Source organism: Mytilus galloprovincialis, chromosome 8 (genome assembly GCF_965363235.1).
Source record: "Mytilus galloprovincialis chromosome 8, xbMytGall1.hap1.1, whole genome shotgun sequence".
Classification (NCBI taxonomy): domain Eukaryota; kingdom Metazoa; phylum Mollusca; class Bivalvia; order Mytilida; family Mytilidae; genus Mytilus; species Mytilus galloprovincialis.
The window spans coordinates 10,082,762-10,100,188 of record NC_134845.1 but is presented as its reverse complement, the minus strand read 5'-3'; the positions used below and the strand labels follow the sequence as shown (position 1 = coordinate 10,100,188).

At 32.4% G+C, this 17,427-nt stretch overlaps 2 protein-coding genes across 5 annotated transcripts in view; one reads left to right on the top strand and one right to left on the bottom strand.

The window, feature by feature from the left end:
• The window catches only part of LOC143085045 (cytoplasmic FMR1-interacting protein-like), a 53,752-nt gene extending 42,061 nt beyond the window's left edge, over window positions 1-11,691 (top strand). For all 4 annotated transcript variants that reach the window (XM_076261187.1, XM_076261185.1, XM_076261186.1 and 1 more), the window contains 5 exons: window positions 6,263-6,341; window positions 7,022-7,137; window positions 9,068-9,306; window positions 10,172-10,319; window positions 11,014-11,691. In XM_076261187.1, the coding sequence (XP_076117302.1) occupies window positions 6,263-6,341; window positions 7,022-7,137; window positions 9,068-9,306; window positions 10,172-10,319; window positions 11,014-11,181 (750 nt within the window). In that variant the 3' untranslated portion in view covers window positions 11,182-11,691. The remainder of the gene's footprint in view (window positions 1-6,262; window positions 6,342-7,021; window positions 7,138-9,067; window positions 9,307-10,171; window positions 10,320-11,013) is intronic.
• On the bottom strand, window positions 553-3,506 carry LOC143085046 (5-hydroxytryptamine receptor 1D-like). The gene is made up of 2 exons (XM_076261188.1): window positions 3,417-3,506; window positions 553-2,066 (listed from the first exon to the last, which is right to left on the bottom strand). Exon 2 carries the CDS (start codon window positions 2,057-2,059, stop codon window positions 620-622), a length of 1,440 nt encoding a protein of 479 aa, XP_076117303.1. The 5' UTR covers window positions 2,060-2,066; window positions 3,417-3,506; the 3' UTR covers window positions 553-619.
• Window positions 11,692-17,427: the final 5,736 nt, after the last annotated feature.

The window sequence follows — 17,427 nt, the reverse complement described above, 5'->3', positions numbered from 1 at the left end:
TGTTTAGCTATCTTGGTTAATGTTAAGTTTATGTGACAGTTGTAATAAAGCTTTATACTTAGGACTATCAACATAATATCAATGATTAGTAAAGAAGGCGAGACATTTCAGTGTGTGCACTCTTGTATTCATTTGAATGACTTAATACATTATGCCGACTAACCCCCAATTTTCTTTTTATAAATCTTTTACATTTATAATTATAAGCCATCTGTGAAATTCTTATAACATCTTTGTTATTTTTTATTTAAAGTTTTTGAGAACTTAAATATGTCATTGATAAAGCTATGAAAAATCAAAAGAGAATATTTTCTCGCAAGAATTGTAATGGATAATATCTGAATTACAAGTACAAGGAATTATACATTTTTTTCGCTATTTTGGTTCCTTTATTACTCCCTATCAATATAAAATAGTATTATGAAAAGCTTGTTGTTTTGAAACTGAGTAGCTAACTTCCTTAAACTTTCTTTACAAATGGAATTGACAGTCAAATGAAAAAATATATCATATCCAGAGTACACATTGCAATTATAACATTTCTCTTAAATGTGCAATTATTGCAGTTTTATTAATTAAAAAAAATTATATTACAAAATATGTATATCCAACAAAGTATCTAAAAGTTTGTTTGATTTTGACAACATCTTTTACATTTAAACATTTTTCTGATTGCCTGTTTGATTTCCAAATGTCTAAATCCATAAAGTATTGGATTAAATAATGAGTTGAGTTGTGTAACAATGGCTAGATAGTATGCAGTGATGTTATAACTTGTGTCTGTGTTGCTATGATACACCAACATGTAGATTAAAAATGGACTCCAGCAAATATAAAAGGCTCCCAGAATCATAGAAGTTGTCCGTATAGCTTTCATATTTATATTGTTGAATATGCTTTTACTTTGGGACTTCTTAAGATATCGTGGTTGTTGTTGTCTCTCTTTTGTTGTATATTTACTATCCGTAGTGTCGGGTTTGTCACCAATTTCTGACTTAAATACTTCAGTTTTGTCACTTTCTTCAGTATCAGATCTATGTAGAGCTGCATTATTCCCAGAAATTGTTTTTATGACTGTAACCGTCTGGTTCTCATTTGTTTCCGATTGTCTCCCTTCAAGCATGGATGAAGAGGTATCGGTTTTTGTTGCAGACTTCCGTGATTTTCGTCTCTCGTAAGATGAGGTTGTTGATGTATGTAGACTGCTCAAGCTTGTATTCGTAACTTGTGCAGCCTCAATTTGGCGGCGATGTTTTCTGGCCAGACAGAAAATACGAATATATACAAACAAAATTAGAAATCCACAAATAAAACATATTATTGTCCAAAAGATTAAATACCCAGAATGCATCATGTTTAGTAGTTGACAACTTCCAGTCCAATTATTCCATCCAAACAATGGTAAAATGGCAACAATTAATGAAATAATCCACAGTATAACTATTGCCAGTACCATTCTTTTTGTTGTTATCCAATAAGGATATCTGTAAGAATGAAACACAGCAATGTATCTCTCTCCCGCAATAATACCCAGACTTAAAACTGAGGACATCATGCATGCAAACAGGAGCCCAGGACCGTCCAACAACAAACATAGATAATAGTTCTGTCTCTTTGTCACATACTCCAATACTTTAAAAATATCAAAATCATAACCAGTCACAAGTATAATCAAACCCCATGATGTGGGATAGATAAATGCTAATCCTGTAAGAAGATCAGAACATGCCAGACTCAAAATCGGCAAATTTGAGCTGGTCAGAAGTTTTCTGCTTGTTATGAAAGCTGCTATTATCAAAGAATTAGCCACCAAGATAGCAGCACTGAGTAATAAACAAATACAGTAAGATGCTAGTTGTTTGGTATTGAAACAGTCAGAATATGTGGCTTCTGTCTTTAGTGTGGGAATATTTGTTAGAGTTGGTTCTAGTAAATCTAGGTCACAGTGATCCTTGTATACAATTTGACAAAATTTCATCCATCGAATTACAGTCTGAAGATTAGAGATGTTTGTATGAAGAAAATTCACATCTGTTGAACTGATGTTACAAGCAGCCATGTTGATTCTGTAAATAAATAAGATAAATTAAATTAAATAAATTAAAAAAATAATTGAATTAAATACTGCATACTGGTAAATTTTAGCTAATTTCACAATTTGTTTCTGCCAAATTGTAATTGGGATATAATTAAATTTATAAGACACAATTTTTATTACGGCTTCATTTATGTTATTTCAATGCCATGTAATGAAAAAGACAAAATACACTTAGAACTTCATCAGAATCCTTTCTAGTTAACGATGGATAATTCTGCATTTTTACATTGCTGAAAATAGTGCTTAGGATATAAGCAAAAAAAAGGGAAAAACATTGTTCTTTTTACAGTAAAAAATTAACTCTCAATTAAAACTTAAAACTTGTGTTCAATTACATGTAATTTCTGTGTTGCATTATATTTATAGTTAATTATGATTTATTCTTAATATTTATATTGTCTAGATTGAGAGACATTACCATAAATCAGTTTACATAAAATGAAAAAAAGGTCTCTCAGCTTAAAATTCTTAGGAAAAAGGATTAAAAATCCAGGTCCCAGAAAATAAAGGAAATTCAAAAAAAAGTTCCTTAATTTGATATGCACAAAATAATGCATTTAAAAAAAAGATATGTATTAAAAATCTGGTTTGAATATGCATGGGGAAATTGTACCCTTTATTCAAAAATTCTATGAAAAAGGATGAAAACTTCAATTCTAGATAATTGAAAAATAACATTTCAACAAATTCTAAAATTCAAAGATTTGAACACAGAATACAGGAACATTGTTGAAAATTTTGCATGTAGGAATTCTGAAATAATTTGCATAATTTTAATAATAACCTACTGACTTTAAGATTTTAAACTGTAAAGTATTTTTCTTTTTTTAAATGACAGAAATGAAAATAATTGAGTGAAGAATCACTATGGATATTAATTTGTTAGTCAATCATCTCGTTTTCTAATTTGTCAAATCTATAAATCTGAAAATTTATCAGGAGTTAAAACAACATAACTTCATATTTTCCCCCACTTTCTTGCCATTTAAGCTAGTTTAAAATCCGTGTTGTGCCATTTATCCAAAAATATAGTTTCATTTGAAAAATGAAATATAAGATAATGGTATTTACAAGTAAACTTGATATTTTCAATTATTAATTGGTAGAAATTTTCGCCAAAAATAAATTTGTACAGACATGCAGACAGAGACAAAATTTATATTTTACTTACCATTTATTTTGAAATTAATATCTTTCAGACCTAAACAGAATTAGTAATGAAAGTCTTATTATTTTTTAATGGTCCCCTGCAGATATTTAATGCGAATTGCTGGAATTTTCGAAGAACATAAACTATTTCAATTTTATTTTTACATACCATTAACTGTACTGTGTTCACAACATCTTATCTCCAGCGATCTAAAACTATGTTGTTGCTGAAACAAAGTTCTTGATTCCATAAATCAAAGAAATCAATAAAGTCCGTCTTTATGTTTGCATATCCAGTTAATCTGTCAGAATGATAAAGCATGTGAGACAACAGGGAACTAAGCTGCCAAGTTACAGAATGCTATCTTCCCTTTATTCACAGCACATGCATCCTGTCAACTTGATAATTAACAAAACAATTACTAGTATCTCTTCATCAGGATGTTCATTGTAAAATGAGACTGGTCAGGGAAAGTGTTAGAACATTTTATGAAACATTTTAATTATGTTTATATTTTTATTTATTAACAAGATTTTCTAAAGGTGAGTCAGGTGAAAGTTTAGGTGGTCCAGGTGGGCAAGGTATACAGGTGTGATACTCACTGATAGGTAAAATACACCACCTGGCTGGGTGAAATATAACATCTGGCCACTGTTAACATGTAAGGTGCAATAATTCAGGTAAAATAACTAATAAAATATATATTTTTGCTATGATATTCAGTTCCTGAAATACTCCTTATTGACAAAAAATAATACTAACTAAATGATAAATGATAAAGGAAAGACCTTTGACCGTTCTGACCCTCCATTAATACTTTATTTATTTAAGGAATTATGTTTTCATCATGGAACCCTGCATTGTTTGTTTTATTCTATATAAAACTACATGAAGTAATTAAGGTAATTACTGGTGACCATTCAATCACATTTGTTTAAACATCACATCAGACTGTAGGGTGACATTTGTACAGTTCTATAATCTGGATCTTAATACTTTATCAATTTGTTTGAGGAAATCTTCAGGTCATAATGATAAGGCAATTTTCTTGATAAAACAGGTTTTTTCTTCTAAAATTTTGTAAGTTATAGTTTGATATTGTATTCGAGGCAATTAAGACATTTTTAGCTCACCTGGTCCTAAGGGCCATGTGAGCTTTTCTTATCACTTTGCGTCCATGGTCTGTCATCAGTCGTCCGTAGTCGTTAACTCTTACAAAAATCTTCTCCTCTGAAACTGTTGAGCCAAATTTAACCAAACTTGGCCACAATCATTATTGGGGTATCTTGTTTAAAAAATGTGTCCAGTGACCTGGTCAACCAACCTAGATGGCTGCCAGGGCTAGAAATAGAATATAGGGGGGAAATATATCTCTGAAACCAAAGCATTTAGGGCAAATCTGACTGGGTTAAATTGTTTATCATGTGAAGATCTATCTGTCTGCAATTTAAAGAGTTATTGCCCTTTATAGTCAATTTTTTTACATTTTTTCGTAAATTTTTGTTATCTTTTACAAAAATCTTCTCCTCTGAAACTAAGACAAATTTAACCAAACTTGTCCACAATCATCATTATGGTATCTAGTGGTGTTAAATGACGCTGCTTGCAAATCAAGATGGCCAACATCATGCTAAAAATAGAACATAGGTGTCAAATGCAGTTTTTGGCTCATATCTCTAAAACCAAAGCAAATAAAGCAAATCTGATGAGCTAAAATTGTTAATTAGATTAAGATTTGTCTGCCCTGAAATTATCAGACCATTCAGGCAACCTGTTGTTGGGTTGCTGCCCCTGAATTGGTAATTTTAAGAAAATTTTACAGCTTTTGGTTATTATCTTTTAATATTATTATAGATAGAGATAAACTGTAAACAGCAATAACATTCAGCAAAATAAGATCTACAAATAAGTCAACATGACCAATATAGTCAATTGATCCCTTAAGGAGTTATTGCCCTTTATAGTTAATTTTTATCATTTTTCATAAATTTTTGCAAAGTAAGACCTCAAAATAAGTCAACATGACCAAAATGGTAAAGTAAGTTCTACAAACACACCACCATTACCAAAACACAATATTGTCATGAATCCATTCGTGTCCTTGGTTTAATATGCACATAGACCAACACAGGCTCTTTAGTTTTTTAAACATATTGCATGGACAACAAGCTTATAATCTATTGTTGAAGGCCATTAAAATTTTTATTATCTTGTTGTTTGAATTATAAAGACCTACCTGTAGATTGATTTTCGGTGTTTAACGCCATCTAATCTAATCACCATTATTTAGTTGCAAGGTTTTATTTATGGATTGCCGACCGGTCTGAGGAGACCCACTTACCTTCGGCTGGAAAAGTGGCTATCCATGACAATTAAGATTGGAGTCAAATGGGCTGTGCTCAAAAAACTAAAACAGTAAATTAGAATACTATTTATAAAGAGTTCACTTCACCTATTTATGAATTTGATATGTCAAACACTACAAATAACATTCAAAGCAGGAAAAAAAATGGGCAAAAACTATCCTCCATGACGCCTTTTCACACCACCCCCTTTACTCCATAAACATTTCCTTTTGACGTCTGTGTAGTACCTCAGTTGAAATGCTTTGACTACGAAATGTCTGCATCAGACTTAATAAAATATGTATCCAATATAAAAAGGATATTTGTAAGAATATCTGACTTAACTTTATTTGATGAAATATTTGTTTTTCGCAATGCTTTAATTCTTTAAAGCATATTTTTAGTATTTTATTGATAAATTCTATGCGAATCTAGTATGCAACAACAAAAAACATTGAAGAAAGAAGTTTCCAGTTGTAATTGAGTATCCCAAATACAAAATGAACCTGAAAATTTCGTATAAATATTGTTTTTCATGTGTACATTTGAAATACAACAACTGATTGTGAGATCATTGTTTGTAATGACACATTCAATCCTGTGGCTTTTTCAAAAAACAAAAATGATATTCATTAACCTATAAACCATTAAAGTTTTTGTGTTTTGTAGACCCAAGAAGAAGTTAATGATCTAAAGCATGCAGCACCATTTCAGAACATCATACCGAAACCATTCATACCAATTAAAGGTAAAGTGATATTTGTTATATCTAGAATCATTCGATTTATAATAGGAGAGTTCTTGGATAGTTGTTTCAATGTGTAGATTGAAAAAGAGGTAGCATGCAAAAATTTTATACTGACATGCCTACACCTCCTTATACAGTTGACCACACAGTTCTAGTTTGACTTCCTCACCCTGATCGATAACAAGACCTACTGTATGATGACATCATCCAAATGTTGATGTTTTTGTGCAGACGATGTTGTACTGCTCCCAACACTGCAAATATTTCTGATGCTACCCTGTAATGTTTTTGTGTAAATTGAAATCGGACACAGTAAAACAGACTTAGAACTGAAGTACTTTATATCACTCAAAACTAAATACAGTCACAGAACCTTATACTTAAACCATTCATACCTCAATACTGCATTATGGTTGGCTCTGACCAAAGAGTACTATATGTTGTATCTAAATACTAGTCTTGCTTATTAACAAGTGTTGATATATAACTTAATGTCAAAATCATACCTCTCAACAGTTCATTTATAACATTATATCAAGAAAATATTATACCAAATTATCATATTAATTAAAGCAATTATTCAATGACTTTTTCTAACATGTCTTCAGTTTTATTTTTATAGTACCAAATCATTCAGTTGAATTCTGTTTGTAAATATATATATATATATATGTTTTCAGAGGGTGATAGTCGAAAAGAAAAGGAGCAAGAATTAAAGGTAGTGATGAAGAAACTGGAACAAAAGTATGCACCATTACAAGTGGTCCCTGTCATAGAGAAAATAGGAACTGAACAGGTATGGCCATTGTTTAAGGGTTACTTGTGAAAGTAGACAATAGGATTGACAAATGGTCCTCATTTTGGTCTGGTGTACAAATCTGACATTATAAACAGAGTTATCTGTAATTAGGGCCCCGCCTTAAGGCAGGTTGCCCTATAGTGATCAGTCCGTCCGTCCATCCGTCCGAAGTTTACGAAATAAAATGCAAAAAAGAAGAATAAGTCCATAAAAATAATGTTTAATTCATTCATTAATGTAAGAAATACATCATTAATAATTAGGGCTCCGCCTTTAGGCGGGTCGCCCTATAGTGATCAGTCCGTCCGTCTGTCCGTCCGTCCATAACACTTTATTAACCACCACCAGAGGGCGTGTCATGATGTATGTACAACTTACTAGGTCAAAGGTCAAGGTCAAAATCTTTGGTTTCAGTTGACAACCCTGTGTCCTGTGGTGAAGATCGTGTCCGCTCTATATCTTGAGAACCATTATCATTTCAAAGTTTATACTTGACATGTATATGAACCAACACCAGAGGGTGTGTCATAATTTATGAACGACTGCCTAGGGCAAAGTTCAAGGTCAAAAACTTTGGTTTCAGTTGACAACCCCATGTCCTATGGTAAAGATTGTGTCCGCTCTATATCTTGAGAACCGTTATCATTTTAAAGTTTATACCTGAAATGTATATAAACCAATATCAGAGGGTATGTCATAATTTATGTACAACTTCCTAGGTCAAAGGTCAAGGTCAAAAACTTTGGTTTCAGTTGACAACCCCATGTCCTATGGTAAAGATCGTGTCCGCTCTATATCTTGAGAACCGTTATCATTTCAAAGTTTATACTTAACATGTATATAAACCAACACCAAAGGGTGTGTCATAATTTATGTGCAACTTCCTAGGTCAAAGGTCAAGGTCAAAAACTTGGGTTTCAGTTGACAACCCCATGTCCTATGGTAAAGATCGTGTCCGCTTTATATCTTGAGAACCATTATCATTTCAAAGTTTATACTTGACATGTTTATAAACCAACACCAAAGGGTGTGTCATAATTATCTACAACTTCCTAGGTCAAAGGTCAAGGTCAAAAACTTGGGTTTCAGTTGACAACCCCATGTCCTATGGTAAAGATCGTGTCCGCTCTATATCTTGAGAACCATTATCATTTCAAAGTTTATACTTGACATGTTTATAAACCAACACCAAAGGGTGTGTCATAATTTATTTACAACTTCCTAGGTCAAAGGTCAAGGTCAAAAACTTTGATTTCAGTTGACAAACCCATGTCCTATGGTAAAGAAACAATTTTTTAATGCACATTATTCACAGCGGGGCCCACAGAGATGGCTCCCATCTCAATGATATCTAGTTTGTACATTTTCCCTCGATCTTACTGTCTAATATTTTTAAGATTGTGGACAGGACTTGATACTCCAAAATAGTAGGCAATGATGACATGTATCAGTACAGCAACATCACATGCTCAAGTCCATCTGTGACATTCAAGTGACTCCATTCACACAACTGAAAAACTTATCTCAACATTTTTCACAAGTAAAATTAGTTTTAATTACTCTTTCGTTTTAATTCATATTCTCAACCAAAAAAAAACTAGAGTTAAGACATTGGTCATTTCAGGGACTTTTATAGCTGACTATGTGGTATGGGTTTTACTTATTGTTAAAAGCCTTAGTGACCTATAGTTTTTAATTTCTGTGTCATTTGGTGTGTTATGGATAGGTGTGTCATTGGAAATCATACCACATCCTCTTATTTTTGAATTTTTAATAAAAAAAATAGCGTCTAGATCTGAATTACCTATTAAAATATCAATATTTGTTTGTTACAGCAAGTATCAATAGCAGGAGAAGGAGACCTGTTAACTAGGGAGAGACTTTGTTGTGGTCTGTCCATTAAGATATCACTATTTATTTGTTACAGCAAGTATCAATAGCAGGAGAAGGAGACCTGTTAACTAGGGAGAGACTTTGTTGTGGGCTGTCCATGTTTGAAGTAGTCCTTAGTAGGATTAGGGAATATATTGATGACCCTCTGTGGAAAGGTCAACCTCCAGCCAATGGTGTCATGAATATAGATGAGTGTACCGAGTTCCATAGACTCTGGAGTGCCATACAGTTTGTCTTCTGTATCCCTGTTGGGGATAATGAGTTCACTATTGAGTAAGTTGATCCCTAAATAATATACTACTTTTGACTCTACAAGTAAAAGCAACTAAAAGACATAGAATCAAGCTTACAACCTGTGCAATAAAGAGCAAACATTAAATGTATTCTGTTGATTTTGTAATGTATTGTAAAAATAAAAGTTAATTTTTTTCCCACATTGTACTGATTGTTGAATTGAATTTACTTCCTTTAGTTACTCTTACTTTACCGAGTACCAGAATGTCCTATCATAGAGTAGGTATCTGTCGAAAAATTATATACTCATGTGGTCATATGAAAATAGCCCATTATATAATGAATATTGCAGAGTATTGAGTTTCATTCACTTTATTTGACAGTTGGCCTTCTGTATTCTTTTCTTGTAGAATAAGCTCGCCATGTTTCAATATGTCTCCTCCTGGAATTCTGTAGTGGGAGCAACTTTGTTGTTTTTATGCATGCAAAGTACACTTTATAACATTCTAAGGAAAACACAAAAATGTTATGCATGGGAGAAATATTTTATTTTTATGTTGCCTACATAATATATATATATAAAAGATATTAACTGAATGCCAAATTTTTACAACAATCTAAATTTATGGACTCAACAATGCAATTACATGTGAGCAATTTTATAAGACTGTAATACACCTTAGTCATCATGAATATTCATTAGATATTAACAACAAATTAAAAAATGCTATTTTGTTATTAAGAATGAATTTTAATGTACAGGTAGAATAGATCAACAAAAATAATTTGATCTTTCCATTTATCAGTAATGAAAAATATATAGACATTAGGAACACTTTTAGAATTTATCCATTTCAAAATTGACTTCTTTTAAAAAAAGATTCATGTATGACAATTTTTTCAGGGAACTGTATGGAGAAGGACTGAACTGGGCAGGCTGTGCTCTCATAGTACTGTTATCCCAACAGAGAAGATTTGAAGCTTTAGATTTTAGTTACCATATTCTCAAAGTAAACAGGGTAGACATGAAAGATGAGAATGTTAAAGGCATTGTAAGTAGTCTGACTGCTTACAGGTTTATCATTGCAAGTGGCAGAATGTTTGTATTACAACATAGCATGAATATATAAAATCAATATACTGAAACCACTTAATTGGAGTTAGATTAGTTGATATTTATTTTAAATTGCAAGATTTTGAAACGAAATGCATTCAGAAGGGAATGTTTTAACCCTTTCCTCCATAGATTTTTTTTTTCTCACATACTTGATTCGCATAGGATTTTTTTTATAAAAAAAAAATTATCAGGTTTAAAGTATTAGTGCATTGTGAAAATGAATATTTCATCAATGAAATTCAAGTCAGTTATTCTCATGAATATCCTCTTCATATTGGATACAAATTTTTTTAAGTCTGATGCAGACATTTTGTAGTCAAAGCGTTTCAACTGAGGTACTATACAGGCGTCAAAAGGCGTCATTATGGAGTAAAGGGGGTGGCGTCAAAAAGCGTCATTATGGAGGAAAGGGTTAAGCAAACTGTTAGGAGTGGAAGACACATTTATTCCTCTTTCAAAGAATTAAACACTGAATCATCTCAACTGCTAACATATGGGTTGTGTCGGGAAATTGTGTATACTTTCTTTTTTTTTTTTTGTTTGAGGATGCCTACTGCTACAATGATTCTTCCACAAATATATTTCAGTGATATTACAAATGATATATCTTGTTTCTATATTTTTTTTAGCAACTGAAGAAGATGGTGGACAGGATAAGAAAATTTCAGATTTTGAACAATCAAATTTTTGCTGTGTTAAACAAATACCTCCACACAAATGATGCTGATAGTATGCCTGTAGAACATGTCAGATGCTTCCAACCTCCCATTCATCAATCCTTAGCTACAACCATATAGGTCATTATCTAGGTCATCAAAATAATAACAATAACATGTGTATGACAAACTAAGGTGTAATCTTTGAAGTTAGCTTATTGTGTTGTGCAAACTTATTCCATTGTTTGGAAAGATGAAGAATTAAGAGATTAAATTTTTATTTGTAAAATATGTAATCATTGTATAAATGTAAATTCAATTTTATAAACCTGTCAAAAATATGTATAATTACATAACAATTACACCAATATATTGACCTAAGCATAATAAAAACAAAACATGATAAAAATATACACAATAGTTAACAAATATAATATTGTTTGGTTTTTTTTGTTTTTTTTTTCATTTTGTGCTTTACGATTATAATTCAACATCACAAGAAAAAAATATTTTGTATTTTAATTTTAAGTAAAAATAAAAATGGACTGTAACATGTAAGATTTTGTATTTAGCAATCTATTTATATATATATATATATAAATTGATTACAAAAAAATTTGTAGCTGGTGAAAAATTATAGAAATTTCAATTTTGTATTTGTTATAAATGGCCCTCAGTTAATCATATTTCCAAAATAAGGTCCTTGCTAATATTGTAGCATTGTGAATAGTCAGATTGCTTTTATGTTCATCAAACATTGTGCAATAAAAAAAATCTTCATCATCAGTTCAATGATCATTGATGAAATGTTTGTTTTGTCCTTTACTGATTGATTTTGAATCACTACCACATAATTCAAGAGAATACAATCAAGAAAATTAAAACACTGCAATATTAGGAATTATTATGTACCGTGTGACTGTAATAGCCACTAAAAGAATTTTGATAGAGCTTCTAAAAGTTTATTGTACATATTTGTCATCTTATTAAATAGACAATAATTTTTGTCGAGCCTGCAACTTTTGCAGAAAGCTCGACATAGGGATAGTGATCCGGCGGCTGCGTTAGCTCACTTCTTAAAAGCTTTATATTTTAGAAGGTGGAAGACCTGGATGCTTCATACTTTGTATATAGATGCTTCATGTTAAGAAGTTTCCGTCAGTCACATGTCCAATGTCCTTGACCTCATTTTCATGGTTCAGTGATCATTTGAAAAAAAGTTCAGATTTTTTGTAATGTTGAATTCTCTCTTATTATAAGTAATAGGATAACTATATTTGATATGTGCGTACCTTGCAATGTCCTCATGTCTGTCAGACAGTTTTCACCTGACCTCAACCTCATTCCATGGATCAGTTAACAAGGTTAAGTTTTGGTGGTCAAGTCCATATCTCAGATACTATTAGCAATAGGGCAAGTATATTCTGTGTATGGAAGGACTATAAGATGTATATCTCCAACTGCCAGGTTTAATCTGACCTTGACCTCATTTTCATGGTTCAGTGGTTATAGTTAAATGTTTGTGTTTTGGTCTGTTTTTCTCATACTATATGCAATAGGTCTACTATATTTGTTGTATGGAATGATTGTAAGGTGTACATGTCTAGCGGGCAGATATTTTGTGACCTTGACCTAATTTTCATGGTTCAGTGGTCAAAGTTAAGTTTTTGAGTTTTGGTCTTTTTATCTAATACTATATGCCATAGGTCAACTATATTTGGTGTATAGAAATATTTTATGATCTTTATGTCAGTCGTGCAGGTTTTATTTGACTGTGACCTCATTTTCACGGTTCATTGCAGTGTTAAGTTTTTGTGTATTGGGCTATTTTTCTTAAACTATAAGTAATAGGTCAACTATATATGTTGTATAGAAGCATTTTTAGCTGTTCATGTCTGCCTGGCATGGTTCATCTGACCATAACCTCATTTTCAAGGTTCATTGGTCTTTGTTTAGTTATATTGGTTAATGTTAAGTTTATGTGACAGTTGTAATAAAGCTTTAAAGTTAGGACTTTCAACATAATATCAATGATTAGTATAGAAGGCGAGACATTTCAGCATGTGCACTCTTGTTCAGTTGCATTTTGTTTTTATCTAAAGCCATAGGCTGATCCAGGGGGGGGGGGGGGGGCCTGTCCCCCTTTCGTGGCAAAAATTTGGTTGATTATATAGGGAATCACTGAAGCATGACTGGAGTGGGCCCCCCTTTTGTCAGTCAGCGGGCCCCCCTTATGAAAAGTTCTGGATGCACCACTGAAAGCATCATGTGAGATGAAGAAGTTTAGTTTCATCTTAAGACAGCAACCAAAGAATTCAAAAAGCAACTAACACTTTAATAATACAGCTTTTAACAATGTCAAGTGTCTATATGTGAAGCTCTTAATCATCCTAGTCCAGAAAATACCAGAGGAAGTTCCATAGATATGACATCTGACACTGCTATCAATGCTTTTTTTCCTCAAGGGCAAAATATTTAGATATAACTTACGGCAGGCACTGACATTATTGCTGATATTTTATAAGCACATCAATTTGTGTGGGTTTTAACTCATTTTTCAGCATAAACCTGCCAAATTCAATCTCAAACAATTTTACAAGGATCATGTATAAACATAGAATTAAATCAGTCAAGAAAAAGCCATACCGCAAAATTGACTATAAAAATGTTCGAAATCATAATGTACAGAGGCGGATTTAGGAGGGAGCCGTGCCCCCCCTTTTGTGGGAAAATTTTTATTGGTCATATAGGGAATCACTGCAGCATGAGGGGAGCGGGCCCCCTCTTAGGCAGCCAGTGGGCTCCCACTCTGGTGAATAGTTGTCTCAATGGCAATCATACCACATTTCTATATTTTTATACGACTGCAAAAATTGAAAATTTTTTGGTCGTATATTGGTATCACGTTGGCGTTGTCGTCCGAATACTTTTAGCTTTCACACTCTAACTTAAGTAAAAGTGAATAGAAATCTATGAAATTTTAACACAAGGTTTATGACCACAAAAGAAAGGTTTGGATTGATTTTGGGAGTTTTGGTCCCAACATTTTAGGAATTAGGGGCCAAAAAGGGCCCAAATAAGCGTTATTCTTGGTTTTCGCACTAACTTTAGTTTAAGGGAATACAAATCTATGAAATTTTGACACAAGGTTTATGACCACAAAAGGAAGGTTGGGATTGATTTTGGGAGTTTTGGTTCCAACAGTTTAGGAATAAGGGGCCAAAAAAGGGCCCAAATAAGCATTATTCTTGGTTTTCGCACAATAACTTTAGTATATATAAGTAAACAGAAATCAATGAAATTTAAACACCACAAGGTTTATGACCACAAAAGGAAGGTTGGGATTGATTTTGGGAGTTGAGGTCCCAACAGTTTAGGAATTAGGGGCCAAAAAGGGGCCCAAATAAGCATCATTCTTGGTTTTCGCACCATTACTTAAGAATAAGTAAATAGAAATCTATGAAATTTAGACACAAGGTTTATGACCACAAAAGGAAGGTTGGGTTTGATTTTGGGAGTATTGGTCCCAACAGTTTAGGAATAAGGGGCCCAAAGGGTCCAAAATTGAACTTTGTTTGATTTTATCAAAAATTTAATAATTGGGGTTCTTTGATATGCCGAATCTAACTGTGTATGTAGATTCTTAATGTTTGGTCCCGTTTTCAAATTGGTCTACATTAGTTCAGTTCAGTTTCTTGTATATTCCTCCATTAAATGTGGAGCACTACCCAAAGGGTATAGTTTGAGCAACTATTTACACCTTAAAACATAGGGAAACAATTAATTAAATTATATACAGATGACTGAATTTGGTTATAATGATCACTAAATAATAGATATCATAATTAATTCATAGGATTGTCATCAGAAAGTTTTTAAAAAATATATAATCATTTATATGTGCTAGGGTGTAGGAAAGTGTTAAAAAAAAAAAAAAAAAAAAAAAAACCAACAACTGCATATACATGTATTTACAAGAATTAAAATGGTCAAAAGTTAAAAATTACTTATAATCATAGCTGAGTGTGCTATACATATATCAGGAATAGTAATGAAAATTTCCTGTAAGACTTATGTAAAGTGGTTGGGGTTTGGACAAAATTTAAGGTATAATATATACAAAAATTTTCTTTACAGTTTAATTTCTATATGGAGATCTTGTCATTACTCTTTTTAAATTATAACTGATATCTTACAATTTTAAAGTGAGGATTTATTTTTAAAAACTTATAAGCCGTAAAATAGTTGAATGGTATACTATTTGTAAGTAACAATTTTAAGAAGTTTACTTATACTGTACTTGTGATCAGGTTTTTTATCCTTTTTGTGCGCAGCAAGTGCATCTCATAACACATATTTCTAGCAAGAGTTTCAATGTTTTCATACACAGTTGGGTAACAGTTTATGTCCTTGCTAGTACAGTCTATTATGAGCTGCAGTAAATTCCCTTGTTGTTTGATCTTCTTGTATGTTGACGTATCAATTTCATCCATTGTCTGTTCGATTTTTGAGCAGTATTTAGATCTTATTTGCTCTAGTTCTTTGCAGTGTAGAATAAAATGTTCTAGATCTTCATTTTCCTGTTCGCAAATTGTACACATAGGGTTAACTTTTGGATCGAACTTAGCTCTTTTGGCTTGGAATATGTACGTTTGAGTACTTATTCTTGCTTTTATTTCTCCTGCCTTTACATCTTTACTATTGTTTTTTACACTTTTCCATATATTGTGAGCTTCATTTAATGGATTGTTCTGTATCTCTATGTATTTAAGTGATGTTTTTTCCATTTTTTCATTATGACATTCATTTTTCCAGTATTCCTTGATCTTTATTCCTACTAATCTTTTCCATTCCATTTTATTCAGTGGATTTTCTATGTAGTAGCTACTGGATTTCAAATTGTATTTTGATATAGTTTTTTCTACTCTGTTGATAAAGTCTTTTCCTCTTTGGTCTGAGAATACTATTTGTCGGCGCAGAATTTCACATTCTATGGTTCCTGGATTTCGAACAATATTCATGAAGAAGGTAAGTACATTTTTGTCTAATGTGATGGCAATAGGTTCTGCTCCTACCAGGGTATATACAGCCATATTTGCTGTATTATTTGGAAGTCCTTGAATTTGTCGGAGGATTTTTCTCTCTGCCAGTTCTAGCATATCCTTTTCTTTTGCAAGTAAGTTCATCACCTCAAGTCCGTATATGCTTCTTGGTACTGCATATGTTCTCCATAGCTTGTATGCAACCATGGGTGAGAATCCCCTTCTGACATGTAACCCAGCTCCAAGAAGGCTGTATATTGTTGCCCTTCCGGTTCTTATTCTTTCTGAGATATTTGCACGGTTTTGCTCGTTTCTTTTGATACCTAGATGTTTGGTTTCATTGGTTATATTGATGTCATTGTCTTCAAATTTCAACGTTGATATGTTTGAGCCTTTTGCATTGTATAGAACAACTTCAGATTTAGTTGGATTGATTTTGACTAGATCTCTGCTCGTATGGTGTTGTACGATGTCTAATATTCCTTGTGCATCTGCAGTACTATTTGCCAGGACAGCAATGTCATCGGCACATGTTGGTGCAGGGACTTGTATATCACCAATACATGCTCCAAGTCCACTTTTTAATATGCTATCAAGTATGACGTTGTTGTAGCATTTATATATCGTCGTAGATAGTTTTGCACCTTGTTGAATTCCTTGTAGAACCATGACATCTTCTGTACATTGCCCTTCCCATTTAACCTTGATGCTCATTCCTTTATACAAGTTTCTCAGTAATATCCAGAGTTTTCCTTTTATTCCATAATGGTACAGTTTGTTGAATAGTATTTCATGGTTTAGCTTGTCAAATGCCTTTTCTGCGTCAAGAGTTACTAAGATCAGCAGTATCTTTAATTTCTTACTTTCTTCGATTGCTTCTGATGTGAGGAATGCTGCACATAGTGATGATACTCCTTCTGTAAAGCCTCTTTGCAGGGAGTTTTGTATGTTGTTAAATACAGAGTCAACTCTATCCTTCAATATACTTTGTAATATTTTTGCAAAGGTTTTAGTTACAGTTATTCCTCTATAGCTAGATGGTAATGTTTTGTCTTTTTCTTTCTTTAAGATTGGTGTTAGAATCCCTGTCTTTAGGAAGATTGGTACATCCAAATAGGTTAAGATTAAATTTAGCAAATGTACTATAAAGGGAGTTAACTCTTCCATCCCATGTTTGTAGTGTTCTGCCGAAATTCCATCTTCATCGGGTGCTTTTCCTGCTTTAAGTTTTTCTATAGCTTTATTTACTTCCTTTACATTAACAAGATCTATGCCTTGACCTTTTTCCCTTTCTATGGATTCTATTATATTGTTTTGTATCTCTACTAGCTCTAGTTTTTCAGTG